General features: G+C 37.6%; 1 protein-coding gene across 2 annotated transcripts in view; it reads right to left on the minus strand.

The window, feature by feature from the left end:
• Bmpr1a (bone morphogenetic protein receptor type 1A) overlaps positions 1-25,964 on the minus strand; it is a 94,111-nt gene that overhangs the window by 34,645 nt on the left and 33,502 nt on the right. Inside the window, exons 2-3 of one of the 2 annotated variants that reach the window (XM_034497526.2) lie at positions 10,645-10,758; positions 2,257-2,472 (exon numbers count right to left, since the gene is read on the minus strand). In XM_034497526.2, the coding sequence (XP_034353417.1) occupies positions 2,257-2,323 (67 nt within the window). In that variant the 5' untranslated portion in view covers positions 2,324-2,472; positions 10,645-10,758. Of the gene's footprint in view, positions 1-2,256; positions 2,473-10,644; positions 10,762-25,964 lie in introns of both variants that reach the window. The other variant, XM_034497528.2, reaches the window with a different exon arrangement.

Consider the following 25,964-nt stretch of genomic DNA (forward strand, 5'->3'; position numbering starts at 1 on the left):
TTCTTGTAATCTACCTTTCATGCCAGGGTCATTGGTCTGAATCCAGACCACACTATCAAAAAGTTGACGAAGACTTATGTAATAGAGCCAAGATCTTGCATTATAGAGTTTATGGCCTCAAATGACAAGTAATGACATATATAAAACTGAATTTTTCAAACAAAACCATGTGGAAAGAATGGTAGAGCCAAAAGGATTAAAGTATGAATTTCACTATAAATATGAAGTGGTTCCGTAATGTGACCTCAACTGTAAATTTAGCAATACTGATGAACTACTAAATAAGAAAAATAACACACATGCACACACTGACAGCAGAAAAACAGAATGTTAGAGCTAGAGATTGTGTAACTTGATTCGTATGTATGTATGCATGTATGTATGCATGCATGCATATATAGTCTATATTATGTATTTTGGTTTTTTCACTGACCTCCAACTCAGCGATCTGCGCGCCTCTGACTCCCAAGTGCTAGGATTAAAGATATGTACCACCACCACCACCCCATAACTTAAATTTTAATGATCTTATGTCCCTTATACTTTTAAAAATATGACTTTTTTATTTTATGTACATTGGTGTTTTGCCTGTACACATGTCTATGTGAGGGTGTCGTGTTTCTTGGAACTGGAGTTTCAGAGGAGGAATAGTCTCAGGTCTAAGGCAAACCCTATGTGAGCTGCTATGTGGGTTCTGGGAACTGAATCAGTGTCCTCTAGAAGAGCAGCCAGTGTTCTTAACCACTGAGGCATTTCTCCAGCCCTCAGTTTCTTCTTTAAATTAGTAATTATTTTATTTCTTTATATCTCAAATGTTGCCTCTCTTCCTGGTCCCCCTCCCAGAGACCTCCCCATGCCCTTTTCCCCTTTGCCTCTGACAGGGTGACCCCCCTCCTCCCAGGTATCCCCCTTCCCTGGGGTATCAAGTCTCTACAAGATCTCCTCTCCCACTGAGGCCAGATAAGGCAGTCCTCTGTTACATATATGTTGGGGGGCCTCAAACCAGCTTGTGTATGCTCTTTGGTTGGTCATCCCTAAGATTCTTATACTTAATATTTGGAAAAGAAATTTACCTCAGAGTAAGTATTTGTTAATAAAAACAAATACTGAAAAGGAATATCCTTCAAAGATACCTTCAAACTTAACAGAAAGGTATTTTATTATGTATTCTTATATTTCACAGATAAAAGTGGCTTGAGCCATTGAGGTCTGTGTTCTCAGCAAAGCGACAGTAAGGCAAATATAAAGAAGCTATGGACCTTCATTGTAGTAATTCAAAAATATAAAAAAGCTTTATGCTGCTACCCAAATTTCATGTGGATGAATAATCCTCAGCATTCAGAACTAAATAGGAAATTAAAATTTATAAAGCCAAAACCTTCAGAAAATGAAGATGGCAGACTAGCGGCTGGGGTGGTTAGAAGCCAGTCTAGCCAATTAGCAAGCTCTAGGTTTAGTCAGAGACCCCTTGGAGACACCCAATGCAAAACTGCTGGTCTCCACATGCAGATGCACACATGTGTGCACAAACATTAACACACATATATTTATACACAAATTTAATATATTTAAAAAAATGAAGATGGTGGGAAGTTCCATCTCAAAAGCTCTTACAAAGCAATGCTAACTTTTTAGTTCAGAATACTGTCCTAATCAAACCAACCAGGGGGAAAAGTTTGTACAAAAAATATAGTTCATCAAATTTTAAGTTCCAGTTTGATCTATGAACACACAGTAAGCAACAGAGGTCACAAATAGATCTTGCATTATAGCAAGATATAGTTAATACTCTATGAAGAAATTTTAGAACTTAGCACAGATAAACAAGTGTATTTATTTTCCAAATTCTCATGACAATTAAACAATTTTCTATTATTATTTGTGCTTATTCTTTGTTGTGTTTTGAAAAGGACAGGATATTTTAAAGCTCAGCCTCAAATACTTATTGCTTTGTGGGTTAGGTACTAAGTTGCAGACTATTTATACTTAATTTCATCTGATCCTCACAAGGTAAACCGCATGCTATGAATCTTGCCTATGTTACAGATAAGAAAAAAGGTTCAGGGAGGCTAAGACTTTTAAAAGGTGTCTACACAAAGTTCACAATTTCTTATGGCATGTTTGTTCTTTGCTTCTTTTCTTAAGAGTTGTGCTGGTATGATGACCCGTGTAGAAAGGAACATGAGCTGAGAGCAGATCAAAGAATGTAAGTGTTTTATATATAGAAATGACTTACTGAAACAAGTATCAATTTACCTTGAACATGAGAAATGATGAACAGACAGGCTCCCAATAATCTGATGTAAGTGTATAGTTGAGTCATTGTCCAATTTGCACGTGTCCTGTACACGGCCACTTTGAATAACTGGTCCTGCTATTTCAGTAATGTAAATGACCTTACTGAATGAGGTTTCCTTATAGAAGAACAAAATCACTTGACAAGGACTTTCACCTGCTGCTTTCTTCAGACTTCTGGGAAAAAAAAAAAAGGAACAAGGCAATGAATATAACAAAAAATTGGAACATTTTCAGGAGTGGAGAGAAAAAAACAAGCATAACCAAGATTTTAAATACAGAAATATGCTTTTTAAAAATTGTGGTGTGATCAACTCTAGGAACTTGCATATGCTAACTAAGGGTTCCATTACTGAGCTACAGTCTCAGCTCTGTTACAATATATTTTTATAAATTAAAGCTATCCTTTTTTCTTTTAAGGCACTGTATTTACAAAGCCTAAATAATTTAGTAGAAAGTTGCAATCTCTCCTAACCTCAAATCAGCCAAGACAAACATACTGGATTTCAACTACCTAGTGCAGTGCTGTGTACACGTTAGGTCCCCAATATTTGGGAAACCGACAGGACAGGAGTATAACTCCTTATACTTAGGAGTTCTAAAGCAAGCTGGGCAACAGCAAAGCAACTCCAGCTCTATAAAAACAACCAGAGAAGAAAGAAAGAAAGAGAGAGAGAGAGAGAGAGAGAGAGAGAGAGAGAGTCAAGTCTCAATAGCTTTCTCTGTTTGCTCCAATGTAATTAAATAATTTATTGCCATAATGTTTCAGTTGAGTATGGTAATACATGCCTCTGCCTCTAACTCTAGCACCTGGAGTCGGGGTGGGTCTGAGACAGAAATATTATGAGTTCTAGGCAGTCTGGGCTACATAGCCAGAATCTGTTTCAATGTACCCACCATCACTACCACCAATATTAAGAAGAAAACAGAAGCCAGGCAATAGTGGTACACACCTTTAATCCCAGCACTCAAGAGGCAGAGGTAGGCAGATCTTTGTGAGTTTGAAGCCAGCCTGGTTTATAGAGCAAGTTCCAGGACAGCCAGAACTACATATAGAAATCCTATCTCAGAAAGCAAAAGCAAACAGAAAAGAAACCTATGACAACTATAAACTCAATAATTATCTGTATGCAGAACAATCCCAAACTATGAATTCTAATCTCACCAGGTATTAATAGAAATGCACTGCTATAACAGTAGAGGCTAGCTTACAGAAATGTAAAGGACATACAAATTATTTCATTTATATACAAATGAAATAAGCAAGGGTCACAGGACGTAAGAGAAACAGACAACAGAAAGGGAGACGATACTAATGGAATGGGTCACTAAATCCTCCAAAACTCAAGTTCTGTGTAACAGCATTCTTGCCATTAAATGTTATTTATATGGGACTTATTTTATGCATCAGCCTACATATCACACACCAAAACTATAATCATGATAGAAAAACAGATTCATCATTCAGGAAGTTCAAAGTCACCCTAACACAGGGGGTCATAGCACAGTGACAGAGCTGTTTGTAGGAGGTTCTGCATCTATGGGGAAAGAAATAAAATAAATACTTTTGACACAGAACAAGACAATTTAAAAAATGTAAGCATGTTTGCACTAAGTGCAAGATAGGAAAAATGTGAAACCCTGGAGGGCCCAGATCTATTCAAAATGGAAAAGCCCCCTCCATACAATCCTGAGGAGTAATACTGAGAGTGCTACGTGAAGATACATAATCAGTCAAACTAACAGTCTGTGCAAAGATTTCTGAGGAACAGAAAAACAGAGAACAATGCTTCTGAACTATGGAGGATACAGTAGAGTAATACAAAAGATCGGAAGACAAAAAGGACAAGTACCCTATAAAAGATTTGGGCTTTAAAATGTAAGATAGACAGTGTCAGCTATCCAGTTTTTACATAATGAACCAGAGAGGACAAGAGCAGAAGCATAGCAGGGGTGAGAAGACTGCTGTGAAAATGTAAAGAGTGATGACAGTGCTTAGGGTCAGAGTGGCAGGAGCACAGTGAGTGAATTCAATTAAAAAGCAAGACTCTACAGTACTTGGTAATAGCTGGATACAGGGGTCAAGGAGCACAATGAGTCAAAGGTGACTCCCACACTGCCTGTCTGAGCAATTACTGAAATGTGAATAAGCAGATTTTTGGATGAAGTGAAGAAAAAGAGCTTAAAGGTTCAGATTCAGACAGCTGAGATTACCCAAAAGGAATGTCTGCTGGGCATCTGGTTCTCAAGCTTAAAGGAAACATCTGGTGCTGAAGATACAAATCCTCCATTATGTCAACAGCTTAGGGATACTAAAAGCTAAGGCTCTAGGATGAAAGAGTCCTACAGCACTGTTTAGTTAGAAATCGCACTAATGGCCAGGCATAATGATACATGTCTATAATTTCAACACGGATGGCCAACACAGAGGTAGAGATCAGCACTGGCTACACAGTAAACCCCTTATCTAAGCTCCCTCCCCATTAAGTCAAAAGATCACTGTTGAAGACCTGACATGCTCACAATTACTGATACATCCTTCAAAGAGTGAAGTCTAATTCCCCTCCCTTGAATATGGGACTAGAATTAGGGACTCACTTCTAATAAATAGGATGTAAACATAAGTGACTTTTCGACTAGGTCACGGATGTACTCTTATTGGAGCCAGCAGCCATGTCCTAAGCATATTCAAGCAGTCCCTCAAGACTTAGGCAACAACAAATAGGTGATGCTTCTCCTGCCTCAGCCTCCCAAGTGCTGGGATTACAGGCATGTGCCACCATGTCCTGCTGCTTTTGGTGGATTCTTGAGAACGCATGTGATGATAAATGCTCACTGTTACAAGTTAATAAACTTTGAACAGTGTATTGGGGATAACAGATAAACTAATTTTGTGAGAAATACATTGACACATAAAAATCTAATAACCATAAGCATAATCAGGAAATAAGTCTGAAAAAAGGTCAGGTGAGAGAACAATACAGTAACATCCATACAAAGTACCCAGAAAACTGTAACATTATGGATATGTTTCTTCAAAGAAGTAGCCAAAAGCATACTGTTTTAACATTATTTCCACAAGACCCATTTTGGAGAGATATAGAACAGACTTTTAAATTCTGCATTATTATAGATTTTCCCCCTCTATGTTATGTTATAGATTCAATCCCATAAAAATGATATTAGTTTATTTATCTAGGTAAAAATAGTTTTTATATTATATACTAGAGAGCAATTTTAATGGGGTAAATATGATAGCAATCTGCTTGGTTTCAAATGTCAGTTCTAGTTTACTTGATTCATGACTTTGACAATGTTGATTACTAATCTATGAAGGCTTCCCTTTTTCCTTAATCACAAAATGGGAATATTATTAACTTAGATGAGTTAGTACCTCATACCCCAGTATTATATATTCAATAATTAGGTGTTGCTGCTATAATCATTACTAGCAATAATAACGTTGCAGACTTTTCTTTGTCTCATGTTAACTGTTTCTACAATCATAATATAGCAGCAAAATTACCTGATTATATTTTATTTTACTTCAAGACAGGGTTTCTCTGTATAGCCCTTGTTGTCCTGAAACTCATTTTGTAGACAAGGCTGGCCTCACACTTATAAAAATCCTATTCAGTCTCTGCCTCCTGAATACTGGATTACACCACCATGCCCTCTGTAACCTTATTTTATAACCATACCAAGAATGATTTTTTTATCCTAACTTCTGAAAATAAAATTTATGCTTTTTAAGTTCCTAGAAATTTCATCAGAATCTTTAAAAAAAAGTTTTTATTTATTATCATGTGGCTCTTGAGTAAGGAGTTAAGACAATTTGGGGGAAATCAATACTGTCTGATCACTGAATCTGAGGATGGAACTTGGTTTGACAGGTTTGAGAAGCAAGGACTTTTATCAGCTGAGTTATCTCACTGGAATTCATTAGAAATTTCACCATAAATTAAAAGTATCTACTTGGGCTGGTGAGATGGCTCAGTAGTTTAAGAACATTGGCTGCCTTTCCAGAGGTACTCAGTCTAACTCCCAGCAACTACACGGAGGCTCACAACCATCTATAAAGGGATCTGATGCCCTCTTCTGTCATGTAGGTGTACGTGCAGATACAGGACTCTAATATTCAAAGAAATACATATATAAATAAAATTTTTTAAAGGTTAAAAAAAATTTACTTTTGCAAATGCCACTCACATAAAGACAGAGCTTAAAGAGATGGTCCAGTCTGTAAAGTGTTTCCACGTAAGTATGAGGAGCAGAGTTTGATTCCCAGTAGGCCCATAAAAAGCATGTGCAGCTATGTATATCTATAAAACCCAGTGCTGGGGAGATAGAGATAGAAGTCTTGTGGAGACATGATGGACACCCTAACCTAGATCTGATCTCAAAAAAAGTGACAGAGGAACCAATGGCACACACATGCATGCACACGGGCAGATATTTAATCAATGGCAGATATTTAATAAATACATAAAGGCAGATATTTAAAATACCACTTAATCAAAACTGTAAAATGACACAGGAATTTAAAAGCTACTAAACTGGCAACTAACAATTGCATATACCCATACTGATACAGTTTCTTCAGGAAAATAACATGAAATTACAATGAAATATAAAGTATTTTTAAAAGAAAGATTTATCTATTACTTTTTATTTATTGTTTGTTTGTTTTCAACACTAGGTTTTTATGTATAGCCCTGGTTGTCCTGAAACTCACTCTGTAGATCACACTGGACTCAAATTCACTAAGATCTGCTTGCCTCTTCCAAGAGCTAAGATTAAAGGTGTGTGGCATCACCACCAGCTAAAGAAAGATTTACTCATGTATATGACTGTTTGCCTGGATGCATGCTTATGTGTGTCTAGCACCCTGTGACTAGACTTATAGACTATCATTATATAAGTGCTGCAAATTGAACCTAAGTCCTCTGAAAGAGTGATATGTACTCCTAACTGTAGAGACAACTCTCCAGTCCAAAGAATATCTTAAGTTAAAAACATATAAAACTTCACAAACAAGAAGGTTGAACTAACAGTTCAATCATAACTAAAGAGCAAAAAGAAAACCCCAAATGAAACAGGGAAAGTCTGAAGTCAGCTGAAAAAACAAGTCTACAGTCATTCTTTCCTTTTCCTGTCAAGCTTCCCCCATACCCTTCATTTTTACTTAATACTAGAAAGGTGTGGGAATTTCCAGCAAGCTGTCCAGCTGCTAGTTCCATAAATCGGCAAGGAAAACCCCCCTTCCAAGGAAAGCCCCCCTTAGGCAGCTCCAGGCGCCTGGTCTGACAAGCTTTCTGAGAAGTACTACTCTGCCTGCAGACTTTCTGGCTCCACAGCCATTGTTTGCATGGCAGCTCTGCTCCTTATCCAGAGCCTGGATTAGCATAAGAATATAGCCTTTTCCTTTAACAAGCAACTCATCCATTTTCTTTCCAGAATTTCTAACTTCTTTCCCAGCAACCCTAACCCCAATATACACATGTACAACTGCAGCAGAGTTAGTCAGGGTTATTCTAGTCATGATTATTTTTATAACAGTGAAAAACAACAATCTCATCCAAATCTGGAGAAAATGTTTTACTTCAAGAGCTATGAGTGTATCTGCAACAACACAAGCCTGGTTTTTAGCATCTAAGAAAAAGAAAATCTTTCAGTTTGAATATGAACAGGAAATAACAGTCTCTGAAGCTGCTGGCAGCTACTCTGGGAGCAGAAGACAAACCAGATCCTCAGAAATACTGAATATACAAGCAGTCTTGTTTGAAGCCTCAATTACTTAGCAACTTTTTGGTGACGAGGCAGTAAATTGCCTGTTGTGGTGGCATATGCCAGTAAGATTTACTGAATAAGGAAGAGGCAAGGGGATCACGAGTTCCAGGTCAGCCTGGGCTATACATTTTACAGCTGACAGTGATTACATACACCTTTGATCCCAGCACTCAGGAGGTGGAAGCAGATGTAGACAGATCTCAGTGAGCTTGAGGCTAGCCTGGTCTACAGGGTAAGTTCCAGGAGACAGCCAGGGCTACACAAAGAAAAACCCTGTCTTGGGGGTAAAGGAGGAGGCAGGAGGCAGCAAATTCCAGTCACTGAAGGATTTTCTGTGACAATCAAAAACAGTCCCAATGAGATGAAGAAGGCAACTTGAGCACACTAGGTTAGCTAATATACCGTGAATGGCTGAGAAAGGTTGCTGTTCCTTCCACGTTCAGACAGTATCAAACAAACCACGTGGTTCACAACTACCTCCACATATACATGTGAGTATATGTGTATATATATACATGTACAGATGGATGAACACACGGACACACACACCTCTTTAAAAGAAATTAGTAAAAAACTTCATAGACCACATACCAAAAAACAAAACACAAAAAGCCAACTCCAAGCTAACAAAAGAAGCACAGTTATGCCATTTGCAGGAAAATAAATATAACTGGCATTAATCTTATTAAAAGAATTAAGCTGCCATGACTATAAATAAATCCCTCCTCCCTTGTTTGTGAGACACATGGGCACAATGAATGACTAACAAAGATATTAAAAGTATACACATACATACATATATATGCACATATACATGATAAATAAGAAAACAAGAATGCTTATCAAAGGAAGTCAGCAAATTAAAAATTATTAAATATATAATCAGAAAAGTAGATTTCATCTATAAAATCAGAAGTTAGTGCTTTGAAAAGACATGAAATATACATACACACACATGAAGTTTTACCATGTAAAAATAATGTCACAAGTAAATAATATGAAGAATGAGGAATCCTAGCCATAATTATAATTAGTAATATTCAATAATAATAAAATCAATATTAGTGTCAACATTTAAGAATTCCAACTGCTGGAAATGTAGCTCAATGGTACAGTAATTGCTTAGCAGGCACAAAGGCCTGGATTCAATGCCTAGCACTGCTCCCAGTACCACAGGAAAGACCCCTTTAGAGGAGCTCTACTGGGTCAGTGGTACTGCTTGGTGGATAAGGCACCTGTTAAGCCTGATGAGGTCATCCCTCAGTACAATCCCTGAGTATAATCCCTGGAACAAACATGGTGGAAGGAGAAAACTCCCTGGCCCAAGATGTCCTCTCACCTCCACATATGCACCACAACAGGTATCAATCCCCACACAAATAAATAAGTCAGTTTAATAAAAGAATTATTCTACACCCTTTACTTTATCTTCATGTTTTGTAAGCAGGTATTCTCATTATGCATACTTTTATAAGAATTAATTTGAAAACCAAGAAGTTAGACTGAAGGGATGGCTCAGTGGTTACACGAGCTTGCTGTTCCTCCAGAGGACCTGAGTTCAGTTCCCAGTACACTCACTAGGTGGCTCACAATCACTTGTAATTCCAGTTCCAGGGGGATTCAACACTATCTTCTGTCTTCTGTAGGCACACACACAGGTAGATATTAAAATTAACTCAAGATGGTAGGGAATACATAAACAGACCAATAAATTGACTATAAAAGACAGGATAGTAAGACAGGTGGAAGAGAAGTTAGGGAGAAGAACAATGGAGTTGATGGTCGTGAAAGACTTTCATATATGTTGCTTATAGTTTTGTGTCTCTTGTGTAATCTCTTATTAAAATTAAAGAATTGGTTTTTGAGTCACTACCTTATTAACAGTTACAACTATAAGTTACAACTATAAGGTAGTACACAGGTCATTCAAATGAAGGACAAAGTTATCACTGAAGAATATGTCACTGAAGAATATCAAAAGACTAACTACTGTGGTTTAGCTGAGTATCCCCTGACGGTACAGGAGGAAGACCTGGGTTGCAGCGTAGCACAACCGTGAGACAGTGCAATCTTCTAGGAAGCCATCAGGTTAATGAGGGTATGCTTCTGAAAAGGACAATGGAGGCTAGTCTTCCCCTCTGATACTAGGTGCTTAGGAGATTAGTGATCTGCTGTGCCATAAACTCCTGTCATCATGTGCTGCACTGTTAGAGGTCCAAAGCAACATGGTCATTTGAACCCAGAACTCTAAGCCAAATAAATCTTTCCTCTTTGTAAGTTAGTTATCTCAGATACCTCATGACACTAAGGGAAGCTGACTAACATAAACAAAACTGGATCTCAAGGCAGTTCTTGAATAGTTGACTATTTGTAACACAAAAATATATTAAAATTATTAATTCATAAGGAAGGTGATTCAAGAAGTTGAACAGTTAACAAAGCTCTGGTGTTACAAGGACACTAAAGGACAAGTGAAGATGCAGTGGACACAGTGCACACAGATTATCTTCAGTGATAAAGCATTTTCTATGATTTGATTTCTTAAATCTTTTTCCTTACCTCAGAGATGTGGCTAGATTAAACTGTAGTTCCAATTTCTTCAAACAGCTTTGACCTATGCTTCCATCTCATGAATTCCAAAACAGTATCAAAGCGATGCATATTTTCATAAATCTGCTTTTAAAAAAAAGACTTATTTAAGTAAAAGCTTTTTTTTAATTTTTTATTTACATTTAAGATGCCATCCCCTTTCCCCATTTCCCCTCCCTAGAAAACCCCTGTCCATGCCCCCCCCTTTCCTTTTTGTTTTTATACAAGTTTTTTAAATGTTAATCAAAGGATTTATAAGTTTGGTAATGCTCAATCAGAAGCGTAACCCAATACCCAACCTAGATATAAAAATTATCTTTGACTGGTGGAGACCTGTGAACATCTGCCTCCATGCCCCCTCTTTCTTTCTCTCTCTCATTACCTAGCTTCTCCTCTCCTTCATCTTCTCTCCTTACTCCATCTCTTCCTCTCAATACTCCTTCCCACTTAGCTCCTCCTACATATCACTCTTCCTGTTAAAGTAGAACTTTTCTCTCAAAATACAGTTAGAGCATACTTATTCCTAATTGTACCAGTGAGGTACAAGATAGTCCTAATACCCAGTCCATCATTTTGTTGACTAACCAGAACCTCTGTCATCTCTTCTAACTAAAACACTTTTAAGTAAAAGCTTTTATTGTCAGAATAAAATGTGTAAAAGAACACTGAAAGTTTTTCATAGGTAAAATTATTCATTTTCAAAGTAAAGTCAATGAACAGTTACTGGCCAAAGAACATATAGTTCTTTGGGAAATGAGACAGTGTGATCTTCTAGATAATCAGTTACAAATAAATGCCTATGTTAAGTTTAGGGGTTTTTTTTTCTTTTCTTTTTTTTAGGAGACAGGGTTTCTCTGTGTAGCCCTGGTTGTCCTGGAACTCACTCTGTAGACCAGGCTGGCCTGGAACTCAGAAATCTGCCTGCCTCTGCCTCCCAAGTGCTGGGATTAAAGGCGTGCGCCACCACTGCCCAGCTAAGTTTAGGTTTTAATGAACAATACCAATTAAAAACAAATAAACAACTAAAAACACTGCAATGTACTATTTTCTTGCAACCTTACTTTTCCCTCTCTTGTAAAACTGCCTAAAATTTTCTATTTGTTTAAATATGAAGGAGATCCACATACACTAACACTGTCCTTAAGGACCCTATTGCTTCAAGGGACAGTCACAAAAATGCAAGGTGGCAAACATTAATTATTTTTAATTTACTTTAAAAGATAATATGTTTACTTAGAGCTTATTTTCTTCTTTGTTTAGACAGGTCTCACTATGAACTCCAGGGCTGTCCTGGAAATCATAATCCTCCTGCCTAGCCTGAAAATTTAAAACAATTTCACTGAATTTTTTTCAATTAAAACTTCGAAAGTACCGTTTCATATTTCAGAAGGAAATTTTCAAAAGCATTATGAATATAACTTATATCCCATCACAAGGTCAATTTTTTTGTCTTCAGACCACTCAGTATGACAGTACGCTGAAGTATGACAGTCTTGGCAATAGTAACTAAATTCATATCACCTGGGGCAGGCAACTCAAGACCAATCCAGCATAGCAGACTGCAGTCTTCTTTAAAGAGTCCACTCAGCAGACGGACTGCCACAGCTAAATCTTTCACTGTCCAAGAAACAAACATGACCCTGACAGCAATTAGTAACACTGTCTGCACTTAGGAGCCTTCCTGGGTCTTCTCAATGCTATTGTGATCCACAACACAACCAGGCCCCAGCAGTTTTCAGACCTACTCTTAGATCACTAAGAAATAAAGGAGGATAAAAACAGATTTGAAGGATTGGTGTTTTGATTTTTCTAATCCAAAATCTTTATAATCTTAGAAGAATTTCCCCTAAATTGATTAAATAAATAAATAAATAAATAACACACAATAACACACACACACACACACACACACACACACACACAATGTTTCTACTTTAGAAATGGCACAAAGAGTTTACTCCAAACTTGTAGTGGGTTGGAGGGACTATGAGTCCATTCTGAACAGAAGTGAGATAATCATTGTGCTAAATTAATTTGTATAAAAGTAAAAATAGGCCACTGATGTACCTTTAATAATCATTGCTTATTACAACACTAATTATTATAATATTGTTTCCACAGCTAAAAAAGGTTTGAGCTTTAGGCTAAACGTAAAGTTAATTTTTAAAAAGAGAAACACATTATCCACTCCAAATCCAACTATACCATAATTCAAAAATCCAAATTATCTAGTCTCCTGTTGTACTCTCATAGGTGAATAACAGAAAAATAATTTCAGAAACAAAATTTTAAAGTTAATCCTGGAAGTTGATCATAGCTCACAGTTAAGAGCACTGATTGTTCTTCCAGAACCTGGGTTCAGTTCCTAGCACCCACATGGTAGTTCACCACCATCTGGAACTCCAGTTCCAAGGGATTTGACCTCTCATTTGACCTCGGGTAGCATGAATTCACTAAAACAAATCTTAAAATATACACACACATCCCTAATCTTAAAGCCTACTGAGAAAATCTTTCTATACCTCAGAAGTGAACAAAAGATAAATGAAATAAAAAGATCTGCTTCACAGTGCAGGTCTACAGATCATTTTTTACATACTAGAAATCCAAAACATGCAGTACAAGGACCTCTATAGATACAGACAGACAGACAGACAGACAGTACAAGGACCTCTATAAATACATACAAGTATAGATGTAGGATTTACATAAGTAAAATGGTCCAAATCACTTCACTTACTAGGTTACTGTTAGCACTGTAAAATGTGTGTTCACAAATTTTGGGCTTTTTTTTTTCTTTTCATTTTTTTTATAACTTTTTATTGACTAAGAATTTCACATCATGCATCTCCCCATTCCCTCTATCCACCCTTACAAACCCTTCCCCAATAAAAAACACACAAACAAAACAACCTGGAAGCTGAAGTGTGTCACAGTGTGTCCCACAATATACCCCTCTGTCCATACATCCTCTTGGAAATGGTCACTTGTTCAAGTTTAACCTTGTGTTCAGCAAGGGATCTTATAAAAAGTCAAACACTGGGATTGGTAAAATGGCTCAGCAAGTAAAGGTTTCTGCTGCCAAGCCTAGAAGCCTGGAGTTCAATCCCCAGAACCCACGTATCAGAAAAAGAAAACTGACTCCTGCAAGTTTCCCTCTGACCTCCATACTTGTACCATGGCACATGTCCATGCACACAAACAAAAACATACAAAAATGAACCGAAATGTAACAACAAGAAGATGAACACCAAATAGGTGTAATTTTTTTTTTCTTTTTTTGGTTTTTGGAGACAGGGTTTCTCTGTATAGCCCTGGCTATCAACTCACTCTGTAGACCAGGCTGGCCTTGAACTCAGAAATCCGCCTGCCTCTGCCTCCCAAGTGCTGGGATTAAAGGCGTGCGCCACCACTGCTCGGTGTAAATTTTTTTTCACCAAAAATTTTGGGCTAAAATTTTCAAGCATGTTAATTTAAGATAGAGAGGCTTAAAGTAATTTTAAGTTTCTGATTAGATGGATTTATGCTGTACAGAATAAAACAAACCTTAATGTAAGAATTACTAAGTAACATTTAGACACTTAGGGTCAATACCAATTGTACTATTCATTCTGGTGTTTATTTCTGGTGGTTTCTGTATAGTTAATGGATTTCCCTTGTCTTAGTTTTGTGGTACTGGAAATTGAATCCAGGACCTGACACATGCTTAGCAAATGCTCTTATTACTATTATAGATAGACCCAGGCACTAGTAGTAGTTAAACTACCTTGATAACTTTAAGATTTAAAACAATTACTTTACAAGAGATCTTTTTAAGAAGGGAAAGAACAAGATACAAACTTGAGAGAATATATTTACAAAGTACACAAGTAAAAAAGACTCATCAAGAATATATGAAGCCACATCAAAGCTCCACAACAGGGGTGGAAATATAGATCAGTAGTAGAGTGCTTGATAGGACCAACATGGCTCTAGGTTCAATATCTTGCACTGAAAAAAAACAAACCAAATTCAACAGTAGAAAGAAAAAATTCAATAAGAAAACAGTTTTTATAGGTGACAAAATTTTTACTAAGAGGCCATATGAATGGCAAATAAACACAGAGAAGACTATTAGTTACTGAGAAATACAAATTAAGCTTGATAGAGATGTCACTACACACCTATAAGGACAGAGAAATTTAAACACAGTGGCTAAGTACTGGCAAAAAATGTAAAGAAAATGGATTTTCTCAAATATAGTTGATAAGCATGCAAAATAGCACCTCCACTTTGGAAAAGAATGTGGCAATTTTTTTCATTTAATTTATTTTACATGCATGAATGTTTTGCTTGCATGTATGCACCATGTACATGCCATATATATATATATATATATATACACATACATACATACACACACACACACACACACATACATACATACATGCTAGGAGAGACTGTTGGATACCCTTAGAACTGGAGTTACAGACAGTGGTAAGCTGGGACTTGAACTTTGGTCCTTTGCCAGAGCAACAAGTGAGTGTTCTTAAATGCTCCTCAACCCTAGCTGTCTCTCCAGCTTAGCAATTTCTTTTAAAAACTAAATTTACACATCAATCAGGCCACCATGGTGCATTCCTATATTTCTAGTAATCAGAAAGCTGTGGTAAGAGGATGATGTGTTCCAAATCAGTCTAGACTACATAGGAAGATCCTGTCTCTCCCATCCAAGGCTTCCTGAAAAAACTCTAAGTAACACCCAACCCACCAAATGTAACCCTAAACACTGACAAAGGTTCTCTGCTTGACCAAATTTCTCTAAATTTTCTTCCAAGCAGACCTTTTTACTTTCGCATCCAAAATCCAGTCTTCTTAGTCATTTTCCATTCATAAGCGCTCATACCCTGATGACTTGCTCTAGATACCCACTAGGCCCATGTTGTATTTGGAGATAAATTCAATCCCTCATCCCGATTGTAAAACAAGACCCTGAAGCAGTGATGTTGCAACAATGGTCCTTAGTCTTCTCTGGGAGATTAGAGGCATGGTTCTGCAGTTAAGAGTGCTCACTATTTTCCCAGAAGACCAGAGTTTGGATTGCAACATCCATATCAGGAAGCTCACAACCATTTCTAACTCCAGTTCTGGGGGAACCCACACTCTCTTCCATCCTCCATGGGCACTGCATACATATGCCATACCTTCACACAGACATATAAAGATAAATTTTTTGAGACAAGGTCTTATAATGCTGGAACTACTATGTATACCAGGATGGCCTTGAACACACCACGTTCCATTTGCTCCTTCCTGCTCAATACTGGGATTAAATGTGTACACTACTACACCCAGCTTCTTTTTTTTTTTTTTTTTTTTTTTTTTTTTTTAATTACAAAGAAAATTCTCAAGGGAACTTCAGTGCTGCAACGGCTTCTGCTTTCTAGTGGAGTAAGGAGCCTTTGTAGCCCAAGACTAAAGAAATATGCAGCAACTCCTGTGCCAACTTTGAGTCTTCTGTCTTTGATAAGGCCAGCTCCCTGCCCTTCTGCTCTCTCCCTCCTGTAGCTACCCCTGATGAATGCCAGCTGCTCTAGGGGAAACCTGCAGCAGAGCCAGTCCCACAAAACCACCTCTCTGCTTCAATTTATCCTAAAACCTTAATTTTTCTATATAAACTAACATACTTGATAATCCTTTCTAATTAAACAGAATCAGTAGAAAAATGTGTACTACCCTTTTTTTCTGTAAAGAGTTTAAGAAATTATAATGGTATTTATTATTAGCTAATATGCAAAAAAGCATCATCAAACAAGATTCTCTGAATAGAGCCATACAAGACAGTAAAATTTCTACTATCAAAAATCACTAGAAAGTAGTTCTAGACTACTAAGTGCAACATCCACTGTTGGACCTTCCTGATCAAAGAAATTTGTAATTAATATAATGATTACATTTGTGAAAAATACCAATACTGAAAATACCAAAAGAGTTCTGCTACAATAAAATGAGGTCACCAATAATGAGTTCTAAAGCCAAGAGTGCTGTCACTGCTTCCTTGCTTCTGTATTTGCTCCTACTTATATCTTTATTTTTCTCTCCCTTTTGCTAAAACTTTTTCGTTTTTCTTTTACACCATTCATGGTGGCTAGAAAACTACTTTAATATATCAGTTATACAGGTTCTATAAAAATAAAAAACACTGTATATGATGGCCTGAGATTTAAGATATAAGAACAGAATAAATTTTCTATTATATATTTATAAGCTGCCATAGGAGGAGGATAAAGAGGAGGAGGAGGATAAAGAAGAAGAGGAGGAGGAGGAGAAAGACCACTTCAAGAAAGGAAAGAAGACATATCAAACAAGTCAGACCAAGAAAAAAAACAAAGATAGTAAAACCCAAAGGCAGCTCAAATGCCTCTTCAGTACTACAAACTAGGTATGTTAAAACTTATAAGCAGATCAGAACTCATCTTGATTGTCCATCCTTTCACAGTCCTGTTTCTCTTGAATTCTATTCCATTCAGTTCAATCTAAACTGTTCAAAATGAAACTCTACCATTCCTCAGTAAAGTTAACAGTGTATACACTCAACACCACCAAATTTTAGCTCTATAACCTGCAGGCACATTCAACTATATTCACAGCAGTATTCCTTAATTGCAATAGAAAAAAAATCTAATGTGTACCAACAATAAAATAAATAAAAGTATATTCATAAAATGGAACCATCACAGTAGAAACAAAATCCTGACACTATGTCAATATGAACAAAACCTAAAAATTGTAATTGTAACTTTTCAAAAAATAAAAAGAAATCTTGTCCTTTAAAGAGCTAACAATCTGGGAATATATATACTATAAGATAATTATATATACAGAGGTTTAGTAAACAATGTTGTTATGACAGAAGTTATTAAAATCAAACTGACAGATCTACAAACTCTCAAAGAGCTTTCTGTTTTTCTTTTATTTCTTTTTTCCTTTTTAAAAATATTTATTTATTTTATGTATATGAATACACTGTAGCTGTCTTCAGACACACCAGAAGAGGGCATCATATCCCATTACAGATGGTTGTAAGCCACCATGTGAGTGCTGGAAATTGAACTCAGGAGCTCTGGAAGAGAAGTCAGTACTCTTAACTGCTGAGCCATCTATCTCTTTTGCCCCCTCAAAGAGCTTTCTTTAACCAGCAAATTTTAAGTTTTAGAAACTTGATTTTTCTTATAAAGATTTTTAAAAATGGTGTGTATTGAGTGTTGTGCCTCCATGTACATGCTTGTGCACCTGTAGAGGCCAGAAGTGGGCACTGGATGCACTGCATCTGGAGTTATGGATGGTTGTGAAAAATCAAGTGGGTGTTGGGACTCAAACCAGGGTCATCTGGAGAGAATAGAGAGTACCCTTAACCACAGAGCTGTAGTTTCAACCCCAAACTGTTACTTATAAATTGAATGAAAATTTAAATTGCTCTTAGAAGATTAAAGAGTACACCTATGCTTCTGTTGTATAGCTATATCTTCCTAATTAGAATATTGATCCTACAGAGAGAAGGGACACTCATAAGAAGTTTACAAAACTTACAAGACTTATGAAGCTCCTCACCAAGAGTTTCATAATAAGCAGTAAGGAACGGTTTGCAGAGAGCTGCAGTAATACAGCTCTCCTGTTAAGTCTTGGCCATGCTCCTTGGTAACCCCAATAAGCTCACTGATTCACCACACTACACTTGGGGGGCACTGTGTCTTTCATTTGTTGAATGTTCCCTATCTGGAATGAAGTAACATTCTATTCACCTTTGCTGGAGGGAGGGGGGATCACACAACTACGTGCAATAAGCAATCTAGAGGCAAGGATATTGCCGGGGGTGGGGGTGTTCAGTTTGTTTATTCTACATTTAACTTACAAAGATTTTTCTTGATATTGAGGAATGAGATGTAACTATTCCAACCCATTAAACCCCACCCTCCCTCTGTTCTCTTCTTTGGGTTTTTTTTCAAACAGGACCTCATTTTGACCCTGAACTTTTAAGTGAAGTTGCCCAGACTAAACTTAAACTCATTATCCCCCACCTCATTCTCTAAAATGCCAAGATTACAGATGTGTGCCACCAAGCCATGCACAGTTTTTTTCTAAATGTCCTATTTAGAGAACAGAAGAATACTTTCAAACTTTCTTCTCATATTTTCTAATGATGCGTAACTAATTTTTTTTTAAGATGGGAGGTGGTGGAACACGCCTTTAGTCCCAGCACTAGGAAGGCAGAGGCAGGCAGATCTCTATGTTCAAGGCCAGCCTAGTCTACAGAGAGTTCCAGGACAGTCAAAGCTACACAGAGAAATCCTGTCTCGAAAACCCCAACATAAAAATAAAAATACTGCAGAAAATAGAGCTATTTTCTACTAACTGACCCTTATAAAACCCATCCCTTATATAGGAATACACAAACTAATCACTTCTGACAAGAGAAAAAAACAGTCTAGAGACTTCTTCAGAAGGTGAGGTAGGGAAGAGTGCTGCTACATGTCAACAGAGGAGTAAATGCTTGGGAAAGAAAGTGTTAGATAGGGAGCTTACATTTAAATTCCCATCTCTATGTAATGAGTTAATAGTTAATTACCGTACTGTCCCAGCTTTCAAATAGTGAGTCACATGCCTAAGGGAGGGGCCTGAATATAGTATGAGCAGCAACTAGGGCAATCGAGGAGATTTCAAAAGGAAGCAAAAAGTCTTGGGTGAGTTTCAGACAGATAATTAGAAGCAACTATCCCAACATAATACACATAATCCAACTGCCTGCCAGGGAACTATTGATCTTGCAAAAACCACACCATATTCTCCAGGGCTAAATTTGTAAGGATCACAATGCTTTAAGTTCATAAAATAGCTACTATCAACCAGATAATAAGAGAAAATTTAAAATTTTTAAAATATGTATCAATTGTTAATTCTATGGTACTTCTATAGGTACTGTAGAAAATTTTAAATATTTTAGAGGGTTTCCTGCTAGCAAGTTACATTAAATGAACATGAGTCATCAAGCCATAAGGAGAAAGTGATGTGGGTTCAAATGAACACCAAGAAGACAAGGATGCCCTCTGATGGGTTTTTGCTCCACTAAGGGTTCAGATTCTAGACTAGTGGAGAACAACCATCCATGTGTCTCTGACATCTATCTATCTATCTATCTATCTATCTATCTATCTATCTATCTATCTATCTAAAATCAGCAGGGCTAGAAAGGTAGCTCAGAGATCGAGTCCTTATGCTTCTTCTAGAGGACCAGAATTCTGTTCCTAGTACCCAACATCAGTTGTTCACGACTGCCTACAAATCCAATTCCTGGGGATATGACACTCTCTCTTCTGGCCTCTGTAGGTACCTGCACACCTTAAAAACAAACAAACAAACAAACAAACCCCACTTGTATTCAGAGGCCCATGGCCACAGCAGACATCACCATCCACTGAAGTATCCTTCAATCAGCATTAGTGACCTCACAGTCACAGCCCATATCCATACAGAACCACCAAACAGCTAAGATACCAGAACGCCTGTGGTGCATGTGCAGATTTTTTAGTGATGGACACAAGAAACAGAGCACGAACTCTACAGTCAGCATGAGATCCAATGTTAGAATCCTGCCTCTGTTGCTAACATGCTGCAACCCTTTGACTTTGAACTACTCTACTTGTTCTGTAGAACAGAACAGTAATGGCACAATCTGAGAGGCAAGAATCAAAGGAGTCAGAAAAGTAACCACTCTTAAAATATTTGCAGCCAAACAGCAAGCACTTCTAAGTACAATCGACTACTAGCATTCTCAGAATACATCCAAGCAACTACAGAAACACCACTCAGGAATTAGTAACAGTGCCGAATCAAACACTTTCTGGCTGGCTTAAGGACAAAAGCATGGCACTTGTAGTAGTGGCACGTCTTTAATCCCAGAATTTAGATGGTAGAGAACTCTGTGAGTGCAAGGCCAGCCTGGTCTACAAAGTAAATTTTAGGTCAGTCAAGGGCACACAGAGAAACCCTGTCTGGGAAAAACAAACAAGAACAATGGCCTGGCAACAATGGCAGATATATTGATCCTCATTTACTGAACAATATGCCAGTTCTATGTGTTAAGTCCTACAGATTCATTGTCTTGTTCAGTTCCTTAAAATAACCTATTAGAGAAGCATCCCTATTGATTCTATACTATAAACACCTCCTGAGCCATCAGAGAAATGAGACGGAGACTCCATACCAATCAATGGCAGGTCGTTTAAGAAGACAACAAATACTGGTAAGGAGTTGGATAAAAGGGAACCCTCATACACTGTTGGTGGGAAAGTAAGCTAGTCCAGCAATGGAAAGCAGTGTGACAGTCCCTTAAAACCCTAAAAAGTAGTTCTACCATGCAACCCAGCTATGTCACTCCCGTGTATTTATTTACGAGGACTCCAAATCGACATGTCCCAGAGATGCCTGCAATACTGTTCACTGCAACACTATTTACAATAGCTAGCTAAGTTATTGAACCAAGACAGGCATCAGCAACAAGGAAATGGATAAAAAAATATGTGGCACATACTCACCACTGAATTTTTTTTTTTTTATATTAAGCACTTTGTGGGAAAATGAGTGCAAACATAGAAAATCATTATTAAGCAAATTAAATCTATCTCAAACTATGTATTTTGTTTTTTATCATTCTTGTGGTTCCTAAATTTTATAGATATATAAAATCTATAGATACATAAATGTATGTATATGATATATTAAACATATAGAGGAAAGTTGTCTAGAGGAACAAAGAGAAGTAATAGGAAGGCTAAGAAGGGCACAGATGGGATATGAAGGACATATACTTGGTGTACAATACATACTTGTTGTATGAAAATGTCCTTGTTTAACACTTTCATGCACAAGGAATATACACCATGAAAACTTAAAAATCACAGAGGGGCTGGAGTTGGCTTAGTGGGAAGAGAGCTCGTTGCTCTCAGAGGTCCTGGGCTTGGCTCCCAGAACCCACAGGGCAACTCATTACTGCCTGGGCCTCCAGTTCCATGGGATCCAATACCCTATTCTAAATTCCATGGTATACATAGTCACTTGCACACATATAAATAAATCTTTTTTTAAAAAATTAAAAGAAAATTGTTAAGCAGGAGAGAGAAGAAAAGGGTATACAATGAAGAAAGATCTTGGGAGTAAAGTGGAAAGACAGAAAACTGACAATAATTTGGTACCCTCAAGACTCTGTTGAAGTAGGAAGTGAAGTCATCTTCCAAAATCAAAAGAATTGGAATGAGGTATAGAATGATGGGCAGGGAACAGTGGATGGAAAACTTTTACCAGAGATGGTAGAACCATCTGTCTACTTACACGGTCAGGAATTATGGAAATAATCCACACCAGACAAAAACAACATACTGGAAGAAGCAGCTGAGTATACAGGTTTCTCTGTGTAGCCCTGGCTGTCCTGGAACTCACTCTGTAGACTAGGCTGGCCTCGAACTCAGAAATCCACCTGCCTCTGCCTCCCAAGTGCTGGGATTAAAGGCGTGCGCCACCACCGCCCGGCCAAGCAATTTTTCTAGGAATTTTCTAGGAAACCTCAAATAGCAAACATCTTTAACTTCTTATAATTGAAAGGCTTCCCAACATAGGCAAGCTATTATGAAACATGGTATTTTGAAAACACATAAAGAAATCTTTAGAAATGGAAGTAGGTTGGGGCTGGAGAGAAAGCACTATGTATAAAGTGTTTGCTATGCCTGAGTCTGAATTCCCACATAATGCCTGAACACAGCAGCTGTATCTATAACCACGTCAGTCTTACAGAGACATCAGAGGCAGAAACAGAAAAAAAATCCCTAGAAGCTAAATCAGCTAGTCGGGTGCATGCAGCAGCATATGAGAGGCTTGGTCCCAAACAAGGTGGAAAGTGAAAACTGACACCTCTACACAAAGACAGGGAGGGAGGGAGGGAGGGAGGGAGGGAGGGAGGGAGGGAGGGAGGGAGGGAACCTTTTAAAAATTAAGCAGCTATAGCCGGGTGGTGGTGGTGGCGGCAGCGGCAGAGCACGCCTTTAATCCCAGCACTTGGGAGGCAGAGGCAGGCGGATTTCTGAGTTTCTACAGAGTGAGTTCCAGGACAGCCAGGACTACACAGAGAAACCCTGCCTCGAAAAACCAAAAAAAAAAAAAAAAAAAAAAAAAAAAAAAAAAGCAGCTATCAAGTTTTTCATTCTATGTATGAGACCAGTTGCAGAAATAAAAGAACAGAATAGAAATTGGTACTTAATATGTGGCTAGCCTTACACAATTTATACATTTGTTTGCCCAATGTTTTGTAATACACAATCACATTGAATTTTCAAAATGATTCCATGTTATTCAGCACATTCAAGTGCTGTCTTCCAGGACCTAACCTGGGCCTGGGGATATAGCTATAAATAAAACCAACACAACCTCCACCAAAACCCTGTCTTCTTGAAAATTGTATCCTACTTTATTACTGTCTTAGTTAGGGTTGGTATTGCTGCAACAAAACACCATGACCAAAAAGCCAATCAAGGAAGACAGGGTTTATTTGGCTTACACTTCCATACTGCTGTTTATCATCAAAGGAAGTCAGGACAGAAACTCAAACAGGGCAGGAATCTGGAGGCAGGAGCTGATGCAGAGGCCATACAGAAGTGCTGCTAACTGGCTTATTCCATGACTTGCTCAGCTTGCTATCTTGAGAATGCAGGATAACCAGTCCAGGGATGTCACCACCCACAATGGGTTGGGCCTATTGATCACTAATTAAGAAGATGCCTACAGCTGGAGAGATTCCCTCCCTCCTTTCTTTCTTTCTCTCTTTCTTTTTATTTACTTATTTACTTATTATATATAAGTACACTGTAGTTGTCTTCAGACACCCCATAAGAGGGCATCAGATCTCATTATGGATGGTTGTGAGCCACCATGTGGTTGCTGGGATTTGAACTCATGACCTCCAGAAGAGCAGTCAGTACTCTTAACTGCGGAGCCATCTCACCAGCCTGAGATTCCTTCCTTATAAAAGCTCTAGCTTTTATCAAGCTGACAAAAGACTAGCCTGCACAATTACCTAGCTATATTTCAATATGGTTAAGTAAATTTTTTTAATGGAATCTGACCAGGGAGATAGCAGATACAGGATTTAAGTTTAGGTATGTTAGTTCTCAAGTACACAATCTGATTCAAACTCCTTCCTACCATTTTAACACTGCTGCTCAACAGATGGTGGGCGCGTGCATGCGTGTGATAAACAGTAATGCCCTTGAACTTCAACTATTTGGTCACTTTGTATACACCACTGCCCTCACTTAGAAACCTCCTCTAACGATTCACCTTTTGTACATTTTGCACATTTCATAACAAACAGATAACTCAACTGAAAGAAATCTAAAGACGGGGTAGGGGAAGGTTTACCAGTTACTCTATTCAGGATTTTAAACCAGTGATTTGAATGAGTGATTTGCACATACTTTTCTGGCACTGTCTTTGTTTGGCTTTGATATTTAATGTTGGTAATGTTGGTCTCAGAATGACTTAGGTATTCTTTCCTTTTCTCTGAAGAAGTCTGACAAGGACTGGTGGTGCTCCTTCTTTGGTAGAAGCTCAGCAGTAAAGACATTAGGTCCAGGGTTACACTGTAAGGAGCCTTGATTCACTCTCCTTAATAAATCAACTCAGATTTTGGTTTTCCCATAATTCAGTCTTGTTAGCTTTTATATTTCTAGGATCAGTCCTTTTCTTATAAATAAATAACATATCCAATGTGCGGGTGTACAATTGTTTGTAGTACTTTTTTATTTTTACAACTGTGTTCATAACAGGTATTATTCAACATGGCTAAAATGCAGAAGCAACCCAAGTACTCATCAATGAATAAGCCAAAAAAAGGTAATATATATTGTTCTACTCTGTCAACAATGTTCTTGTCAATGCCTGGCTGCACATATAAAAGTGGTCCTATAAAGAGCTGAAAACTTCCTAATGTGTAGTGATAGCCTTTGACTTTTACAACAGATCTAGTGCAATGTACCATTCATGTGTTTGTGATACTACTGGGGGGGGGGGACCTATTAAACTGCCAATCATATAAAAAGTATAATAATATAATTATATATAGTGGATAATATCTGATAATAAACCACTGCAACTTGTTTACATATTAATTATACTATACTTCAAATCATTATTTTACAAGGTAAGGTTTGTACATATACGCACTGTTTTTGTTTGTTGTTGTTTTTAAGTCTAGAGATGGCTCAAAAGTTACGAGCACTTGCTTATCTTACAGAGAATCCAAATTTAGTTCCCAAAAACCCATGTTAGGATCACTACAAGTCTGAGGCCAGAGGACACGGATGGACACACACACACACACACACACACACACACACACACGGGTGAGGGGGAATCAAGAGGAAGAGGGAGAGAGAGAAACTAGCACACCATTCCTAAATTGTTCTTTTTTTTTACTTTATTTACTTATTGGAGAAAGAGCAGATATGTCATGGCATGCAAGTGGATTCAAGAGGGTAACTCTCAGGAGTACATTCTCTCCTATTTCATGGGTCCTAGAGAGATAAAACTCAGATTAAGTCTAATTAGACTTAGCAGCAACTGCCCTAACCCACTGATCGATCTCATTGGCCATTCCTAGATTCTTTATCTACTGAAATGAAATCTTACATGAAAGGAAAAAATCTATACATGATTATATACAGCAATCCACACTCATCTTGCACAAACAATCCATGTCTTCTGAGAAGCAAAGAGTTTTAAATAAACTGTAACACATGAATTTAATGGAACACTAATCCTCAACAGAAAGAAACAGAACTATTGACATATGACAACACTAAATCTCACAATGACAGTCCACATAGTGAGACCCAGGAGGAAGACAGGGAGGGATGGGAAAAAAGGAGGGAGAGAAGCAGGCTAGCTGGCTGAGGATAAAGAAAAGAGAAACAAGAACAAGAATGTAGTTATTAAGAGTAGAAGAACTACCATGAATAATCTGTGATAAAGAAATAGGAGATTTAGGAAACTAAAAATTAGACTACAAATTAAACTGAAACTCTAGAGGCACTATAAAGGAATTATTTTTTGCATGCACATCCAAGAAAGTAATAGCAACAACAAAAAGGAAGGTGTTAATAGAACCGTGGCACTTCCTAATTTAAAAAATAGGCTTCACACATATTCTAACTGAACTTCATAACAATCACTTCTACTAAGAAACATTCTTCCTGACAGGATATGGT

The sequence above is a fragment of the Arvicanthis niloticus genome, chromosome 3 (assembly GCF_011762505.2).
Source record: "Arvicanthis niloticus isolate mArvNil1 chromosome 3, mArvNil1.pat.X, whole genome shotgun sequence".
In the NCBI taxonomy this organism is placed as follows: Eukaryota; Metazoa; Chordata; class Mammalia; order Rodentia; family Muridae; genus Arvicanthis; species Arvicanthis niloticus.